This window comes from Frankliniella occidentalis, unplaced genomic scaffold (genome assembly GCF_000697945.3).
Source record: "Frankliniella occidentalis isolate FOCC.00 unplaced genomic scaffold, Focc_3.1 Scaffold29, whole genome shotgun sequence".
In the NCBI taxonomy this organism is placed as follows: Eukaryota; Metazoa; Arthropoda; class Insecta; order Thysanoptera; family Thripidae; genus Frankliniella; species Frankliniella occidentalis.
The window spans coordinates 2627223-2635920 of record NW_026267159.1 but is presented as its reverse complement, the minus strand read 5'-3'; the positions used below and the strand labels follow the sequence as shown (position 1 = coordinate 2635920).

General features: G+C 50.0%; 1 protein-coding gene and 2 long non-coding RNA genes across 3 annotated transcripts; 2 read left to right on the top strand and 1 right to left on the bottom strand.

Annotated features, from left to right (window-relative positions):
• Nucleotides 1–254: 254 nt before the first annotated feature.
• LOC113209065 (tyrosine-protein kinase Dnt-like) lies at nt 255–4575 on the top strand (the record flags this gene model as incomplete). Its single annotated transcript, XM_052265695.1, is given in 6 exon segments — nt 255–374; nt 1442–1673; nt 1775–2732; nt 2830–2989; nt 3103–3239; nt 3324–4575. Coding segments are annotated over 6 exon segments (1719 nt in total), but the record flags the coding sequence as incomplete, so codon positions are not given.
• A 1437-nt stretch (nt 4576–6012) lies between these two features.
• LOC127749072 (uncharacterized) lies at nt 6013–8537 on the top strand. Its single transcript, XR_008010938.1, has 4 exons — nt 6013–6177; nt 6755–6827; nt 7434–7570; nt 8433–8537. It is a non-coding gene; the product is annotated as an uncharacterized LOC127749072 (long non-coding RNA).
• On the bottom strand, nt 8195–8692 carry LOC127749073 (uncharacterized). Its single transcript, XR_008010939.1, has 2 exons — nt 8565–8692; nt 8195–8310 (listed from the first exon to the last, which is right to left on the bottom strand). It is a non-coding gene; the product is annotated as an uncharacterized LOC127749073 (long non-coding RNA).
• Between the last annotated feature and the right edge of the window lie 6 nt (nt 8693–8698).

The window sequence follows — 8698 nt, the reverse complement described above, 5'->3', positions numbered from 1 at the left end:
CCCCACCTGCGCTACCGCGCGCTCGTATCGAACCTTGTCCCTATCATGGCTGCAATCTGCAGGGTCCCGGAGGGGGTCAGCCCAGGGGGCCCCGAGAGGTCCCCAACGGGCCCTGCGAGCCCAGCGAGCGCGCCCAGCGGGGGGACTGAGGAGGCCGTCTGACTTTATGCTCTTGTACCATGTATACTCCCTGTCACGGTTTTCTTTCTCCGGTTTCTTATGCCCCGCTCTCTCTTTTTCATGTTGCAGGACTCTCTGCCGAGCTGTTTTACGTGCGCGAGGGCGTCATCAACGAGTACGCCCTGAACTTCGTGGTGCCCGTGCCGGCGCACATCGACAGCCTGGCCTTCACTTGGCAGAGCCTCGGCCGACCGGTAGGTGTCGTGCATTGTGTAGGGCCGGACTGGGCGGGGCGGGGCGGGCGCGGAGTGGACGCCGCCGGGCGCAACGCTGGCGGTGCCCCTCAAGGGACGCCGCCTGACGGCCCTGACGGCGGGCGCGTGGTGACCGGGGCGGTGGGGCTCGATTGGACAGTTGGAATGTCGGGGAGTGACAAGTTGGTTCGTTGGTTCGTCGCGTCCCCGGCGCGCCGCGTCACGCTCGCCCCGCCACCAGACAGGTGCCGTGGGGAGAGAGCAGCAAGGGACTCGTACTTACGTAGCGCTGCGCCAGCCTGGGCCCGGATAAACATTTGCCCGTACTACTCGGCAGCTGTTTACTCGCTCGTGTCTCCCAGCATGCAGCGCACCGTGCCTCGTGTGTTTGTCCGGGAGGTGGGGCGGGGGAAGGTATATCCAGTAGAGAAGATGTTGGGGCGCTGGAAGGTACAGATTGTGGTGCGTTGTATGATTGTGGAGTAGGGGAAGGTGGGGGGGGGGGGGTTATGTGTGTTTTCTGGTAACTCGAGCCACGGCTGCGCGATACGACGAGCAAAGTGAGCATACTCGTGACATGTCCTCGACATGTTTGCCTACGACGGCCGTGTGGCTGTGGCTGCGACTGCGGAGGTCCATGGCGCCCCCCACCCCCACAGCCCCCGCGCAGCGACCGCCCCGCGCCCCGCCCGCCCGCCCGCGCGACCTGCAGCGCCGCGCTGTTTGCCGATCTGACGATCAATTAGCAGTGCGAGTCCCTGCGGGTGCCAGTGCGGGTTGTTAGCGAGATGGCGGTGGGATTAGCGGGGCCGGGGCACGAGCACGCACCGCCTGCACCGCTCGCTCCGGTAGCTTGTAAACATGGTGCGCGGGGCGCGGGCGGGGCGCACTGGAAGGGGTGGCGACGCTGCGTAGGGCCGGGCGCGCCTCTAGCTAGGAATGTGTCGTTGCAGCCATGATAAGAAGGGGCATATCTCGAGTGATGATGACACGTGTTTAAAGCCTGGAGGGCGCAGCGCAAACATTACCCGCCGCCTTGCTGACTGTCGGTCCTCCTCCTGTTGCAGCTCCCTTACTCCGTGAGCCTGGACGTCAACAATCGCGAGGCGCTGCCCTCGCCGCGCCTCAACATGTCCGTGTCGGGCCATGTGCCCACGGCGCCCGAGACCTGGAGCGTGCTGCTGCCCTGCTCCGGGGACGTGGCCGCCGAGGTGGACGTCGTGCTGCGCGTCAACGTGACCCTGGCCAAGGACAACATCAAGGCGCTCACGTTCCGCCGCCGCAAGATCTGCCTGAAAGGTGAGCAGCGTCGAGTATCCAGCTGCTGCCAGCAGGCTCGCACTTTGCTGCTACTTCTCCCTGTATGACTTGATATCTAACTGCTTTGTCTCTGTTCGCAGCCGATCGCACCGTGACGAGACCGGGGGCGGCGCCGGGCGCAGCTGGAGGCGGCTCGGCGGCGGGAGGCAGCCTGGGGGCGGCGGCGGGGACGGACCCCGAGCAGACGGCGGTGCCGCTGCCCACGGCGTCCGTGTTCTACATCGCGGTCGGGTGCGCCTGCCTGCTCATCGCCCTGCTCGTCACCGGGCTCACCATCTACTACACGCGCTCGCGCAAGCTGCGCCGCCAGGGCGACATGCTGCAGGAGTCCCGCCTGGGCTCGTCCAGCTCGTCGGCCCAGGGCCACGCCACCTTCCTGGCCGAGCCGGGGCTGCTGGCGGCCCCCGTCAACAACTGGACGGCCGCGTCGAGCTGCAAGTCGGGCAGCTACGCGTCCTTCCGCCGCCTGCCCGACCGGCTCGACAGGCTGCCGGCCTACACGTCGTGCTCCAGCGCCTACACGCCCCTGGACGAGCACGCGCCGCACTCGCGCTCGCCCGACCACCACGAGGACCTGCAGCAGCGCATCGCCCAGCTCACCATCCAGCGGTGCCGCGTCCGCCTGCGCAGCGTCGTGCTCGAGGGCACGTTCGGCCGCGTGTACCGCGGCTCGTACGCCGACGAGGAGGGCGTCGAGCAGGAGGTGCTCGTCAAGACGGTGACGGACCACGCGTCGCAGGTGCAGGTCTCGCTGCTGCTGCAGGAGGGCATGGCCATGTACGGCGTGAGCCACAAGAACGTCATGTCCATCCTGGGCGTGTCGATCGAGGACCACACGGCGCCCTTCCTGCTGTACCCGCTCCGCAACCACCAGAACCTGAAGCGCTTCCTGCAGAAGTGCAAGCTGTGCCCCAAGGGCATCGCGCACTCGCTGACCACGCAGGAGGTGGTGGACATGGCTCTGCAGATCACCACCGGCATGCAGTACCTGCACCGCAAGAGGCTGCTGCACCGCGACCTCTCGGCCCGCAACTGTGTGTAAGTACTCGGCAGCACACCGTTGCATTTGAAAAGCGACCGTATCCTTGGGCAAAATGTATCAATACTAATTTTGTGTATTTGTTTTATCTTGCAGTGTTGATGATAAACTCAGAGTACAAATCACAGACAATGCCCTAGCCAGAGATCTGTTCCCTGCAGATTATCAATGCCTAGGAGACAATGAGAATCGACCTGTGAAATGGCTGGCCATTGAAAGTCTTTCCCACAAGACATTTACTACAGCATCTGATGTGGTAAGAAAGTGTTTGAAATACTGTTGAAGATAGATGCTTCTGTTGTCTTCATTTTGTTATGCTTTCTTCATTTTCTAGTATGTTTATTAATAGATGAATATATCTCTTTTCAGTGGTCTTTTGGAGTTCTACTTTGGGAGCTAACAACTTTGGCCCAGCAACCATACGTTGAGATAGATCCATTTGAGATGGAAGTTTACCTTCGAGATGGGTACAGATTAGCCCAGCCAGTTAACTGCCCTGACGAATTGTAAGTAGTCAATGAAAGTAATTTCAAATATTAGTGTTTTATGTATGTAGCAAGACAATTCTTACCTTTCATGACTTGTTTCAGATTTGCTGTGATGGCTTACTGTTGGGCAATGAGTAGTGAAGAGAGACCAACTTTCCACCAACTTAATGCTTGCCTTCAGGAGTTCTACACTCAATTGACACGATATGTGTAAGTCTTTTAGTTAAAGATTGTCAATTTTTTGTTAAGTTTGACCTTAATATAAATTGAGAGTTCTTTAAATATTGTGATATGGTTGGTGTACATCATTTGCCACAAAATTCAACTGTTCATTTTTACCTGAATACTCTAAAAATGTGTGCATCCAACAAAGTCATCAGTCTTTACTGTTATTTGTATAACTGTGCCAGAACTATATATCCATTAGAAAATGTGATTGTTATGTTATTTGTCAAATGTACATTCATAGTGTAGATATGAATTAAATCTATGTAAATGAAATATTTATTATGTTGTATGTTAAGGAACAAAGTAACCTGTGATCTCAAAGTTAGTTGTAAAGAGACTGTTAGGTCAAAAGATGTAATCAAACATATTCCTCTAGACTGTTTTCTATTAATTCTTTCTTGTTAGAAAAGGAAACATACTTTCAAACTCCCTTCTTATATCACTGCCTGATCACTGTCCTGAGATCGGCATCATTTAAATTTGTTCCATATTCTTTCACAGTGAAACCCTCTTATAACCGACCTGTTTATTACTTGCACCTATCAAGTACCCATGGTACTGGAGCATGATTTCAGTAGGAAATAACTTATGACTGTCCTAACTAACTGCCATTGTACAGATTTGTTTCTAATGTCAATTAGAAGTGTGTTAAATCTTTCAAGTCATTCATATATTACGTTTTTGTACCATTTGTGTATTTTTTTGTCCAATTTTCACATTGTCAAGTAATCTTTAAAATTGTCATTTATTTATCCGACTCGTTAAACTTGCCAGAAGTGGTAAGCACTAACGTAGATTTTTGTAACATTTTTATAAAAACATGTTGTCAGACTGCAGTAAGAATTAGACACTAAAATGTTTTCTTGTGCCCTTTTTGTTTTTGAAAGTTCATTGATTGACTCTCTTATTATTTACCTGTACTTGTGTTTGAAAAAGATAATTATCATTTTATAAATGGACAGTATTTAGCCCTGACAATGCTTACGTCAAAATTTTGTTCTGTTTCTATGTGTACATATGTTCTTGTGTGGATATGTATTTTTGTAAATTGTATTCAGATTTTTATACTGTGTACAGTGTATTATTTTTCTTTTCGCCTGTGAATTAAAATGGGTTACTAATTGAGGCTCTGCATTCTTCTCGGGTTTCTTGCCCATATCACTTTCCCTGGAAAATGTATAATGCCTCCAGGCTCGTCAAAGAAATTGAGTACAGTCAATTTGTGCAATAATACTCCCTTGACAAGGCAAAACTCCGAACAATTCGGAATTTTGTCTCCCGTCAAAACACAATTTGAATGTACCGTACTATGTATGTACTATATTTGCCGCCCCTCGCGCGCCACGTGCCCGCACCGCCCCCACATCCATATTACCGGTGTTCGCCCCAAGCATGGCGTCAGGGAGGGACGAGGCGGAGGGAGCGACTTTATCGCCGACTGACAAGTGCGTCCTCTAGCCGGGCCGATATCGAGGCGGACGTGTCTAATAGACCAGCGGACAAGGGGCAAGGGGCTCTAGGCCGTGCCGCCGCCACTGTGGACGACAAGCCGAGACGGGCGGCGGGGTGAGTCACCCCAAGTCACCCAGTCCATTGGTGGCGACCGGACCGACCATCTTCTCGGCCAGCCATAAAGCCCTCATTTCTGCGTTGATTTGAGCAGCACTTTTGTGCATTTAATATTTCAAGTGAACGAAATCATACAATTTTTTAGCACCGCTTTGTTTCGGAACGGAACGTAGCTTCACCTGTGCACAAAACCTTCGTACAAAGACATATAAGACCTCCCCGTTAATGGGGAATTCCCTCTAGCCCCCCGGGACACAAGCCTGGCTGTGGCGGAGAAATGGTTCACGTTGCACTGAGCATTGGTTGGCTGTCGCTGAACGTCGCCCGGGACCGTCGTCAGCCGTCTCAGCAGTGCCATGACCTCCCTGGGACGCCCCTTGGACGTCCCTCGCCCTCGACGCGACGCCACACCACGACGACACCCCCGGGCCGTGATTGGCGCAGAGGCTCCTCTCCTCCCCGAGCGTCATTAGTCTGCAGTAATTTCCTCATTTTCACACGCGACGGAGCACCGCACAAAGATCAAAGATATCGCCCCCGCCACCCTCCTATCCTCGAGGAGACACACCCCGGACCTGGACACCCCTCCGCCGCGCTCCGCGCCCCTGGGGACGCACTGCGAGGGACGTGACGTGACGTGGCTACGCTGCGTAAGCGCCACCAGCCCTTGCACCAGCCGCACTCACGGGGTCGAGCCTTTGAATGTTTGGAGAGACGGAGTCGTTTTAAAACACAAAAATTTGGTAGCCAGTAACCCCGGGCGTCCTTGGGCCGCAGGCCGCAGCTCTTCCCTGAGGTTCCCCATTATCTGCGGCCACATGTTGCAAGGGTCGGGAGTGGAGCCCCAAAAGAATCACATCCCGTGACTACGACATGTCGGTGAGTATCGTTGGTATCGTCGTCTGATCAGAACTTCTGCCATAATTATTGCTACCCCCCCCCCCCCTTTGCCGTGCCGCGTCCCCTACCCCTCTCCTGCTCCCTGCCCCGCATTTCCCGCGCCTTGCCTTTATGGAAACGTAAACAAACAGTAAACATCGGTGTCATGATCGGCGCCCTCTGCCCAATACCGATAATATCTACTCATTTAATTGATTATAGGATTTTAATAATCAGAGTTTTAAAGTGGACATCGCCGATTTTCTATATAAATCGCAAGGTATAGTGCTTGATTGTTTCCGGGCCGGTTATTGTTGTAGGAAGTTAGTGTACTCCAATGGCTAAGTGGCTCCATTATTTTACACGCACAAGTTGTAAGTTAAATATTTTGAGGGCGAGTAAATGAAGTCCCCTTGATGTAAACTTGGCTCACTGCAGTCACTGCAGTGACATGTACGTCAGCTTTGTTGAGAAGGTGTCGAATGGGTCCTCCTCCATTCCAGGCAGTATGTTAAATACTGATGTAGGTCATTTGCAAATGGGCGAACTGTCAAGTGTTTTATCATATAATATATCATTCTCGTGGAACAGAAAACTTTTTTTACTTTCTGGTTCGGGTGCAAACCAAATGGTAATTACCATTTGCCTAATCCCCCAAACAATCAATCAATGTGCGTCGCAGCTAATTTGCAGTTGCCCCTTCATACTTAATACTTGATTCCAGTGCCAAACTAGAAGACCATGGTCATTTAGATACGTATGGGGGGGAGAGGCATGTTTAAAAGTGTATTATATTACTAAATTATATGTAATTAATAGTTGATGAGCGCTAAAAGTACTGTTTAATATGATTGCAGGAACTATCGGACTAGAAATGTTCTTGACATGAGCAAAGAAGTCTCTGCGGAGTCATTTTACCCAAAGGAATAGGTGAGTTGACATGACGGTAACCAACGCTTGGTCCAATTTGTCTTTGTGTGCATCAAAGGGTGGTTTTTGATGTTTTTTCTGGTGCCTTGGTTCTTTGTTGTCTATTTCAATCCTCTGTTAAAATCCAGGCTGATTTGTTATCATTGAAAATGTCTTTTAAAAGTCTTGACAACTTGGAAAATTTCTGAAATTGGTTTGGATTGGTTGGGCACTCTCTTTTCACTTGCTCTGTCTACATATCATGGTGGCAACCCACTAAAGCAGAGTTCTTAGCCAGTGCGCCTTAGGTAGCCTACCCACCCATTAGAGAGACAAGCTCTTTAAACTCAAGTTTCTGCGAACAGGGGTGGTTTCTGACAGAAGCAAAGGTAGTTTTGTGGTGCCTGGTTCACCCCTGTAGATTTGAATACTCCTCCGTCAAAATCCGGACCCATCAATTTGTAGCCTTTGTAAATTTTGCCAAAACTAAAAAATTTGGCAATTGCTTGAAATGGTTGGGATTGGTCTGGGAGAATCGCCTTTCACCTCCTCTGTCGAAATTGCGTGCTTCCTGACTCTTTTACATCCTGTTTCTTCAACTAAAATCAACTCTTTGGTTTGTTGCAGGAAGATCGGCCTGAGGTGTACCTGTCCTGGACATCAGTCGTGCAGCCAGTGGAATCATCAGATACTAGTTGTGTTGGCATTGCAGCACACAGCAGGAGAAATGGCCCCTTTTTCTCATGATCGCAGGAATGAATCTGGTAAGTTTTGACTTTCAATGTAATTTTAACAGAAAATACCAGTTCATTATGGTAGTCATGTTAGGTAAAAGTTTATTTCGGTATTGTTTCTATTTGGGGGTTTCTTGTCTTTTCTTTACTCAGGGTTCAAACCAGATCCCAATTTCCATTTCCCCTGACTTTTCCCTGACTTCCAGACCAAAATATCCCATTTTTCCATGACTTTTCTGAGTGCAATAGGAGGTCAGTTTAGTAGGAAAATACAGTAAAAACCGGACGCAAAGATAGACTAGTCATCACTGAATAATGATAATCAGGATATTGGTAGAAAGAACAACTAAGATGGCGCATATGATTGCGAGCGGAGCAAGCGAGAATTTTTTTTTATGCTAAATCTGCATTGTATGCTATCTCTGGTGAAACTAACTGGGCCATGACCAGCATTTGCCCACACTGAAAAGTTTTCCCTGACTTTTCCCTGACTTCCAGACACCTTTTTTTTCTCCCTTACTTCCCTGACGGGTATGAGCCCTGTTACTGCTTATTATTCTCATTCCATATATACGGCTTTATTACTTGAGCCCAAAATATTTAGTTGTGTGTTGATTTTAGGGGGGAAGTGGAGCCAAATCATCAGAGTGTCACTGACAGTAATGCTGCTATTTATTTCATTTTTATGGTACAGTCATAGTAAAATAAGAAGTGATGCTGGTTCTTGTCCAAAGGGATGTGCCCGGACTTGATGCTGGCATGCTGGCCACCTGTAACATAGAAAGTTCAATCGATGAGTTGGCGTCGCTGTGATACAGATGGACCAGAACACGTTTGAGTTGAACTCTGAGATAATTTGAATTTAACTTAGATTTTTTAAATTCTTTTTCAGGTACTTAGATTCGCCCAAAGTCACGAGCAGAAACAAGCCAGCTAGTTAAACAAGATGTTCTCTCATAATGTAAATGATTTGAAACAATAAAAAATTAAAATACTATCCAACATTTTACATTATTTCATAGACCTGATTCTACGCTGCAGTAACTGTGGATGTAGTAGCAGACTGCCACCACTACAGCAGTGACGTCACGGGCGTCTCGGATGCAGCTCTCGTTAGCTGTGGAGGCAGTAGTAGACTTACTGCAGGATGCTGCTACT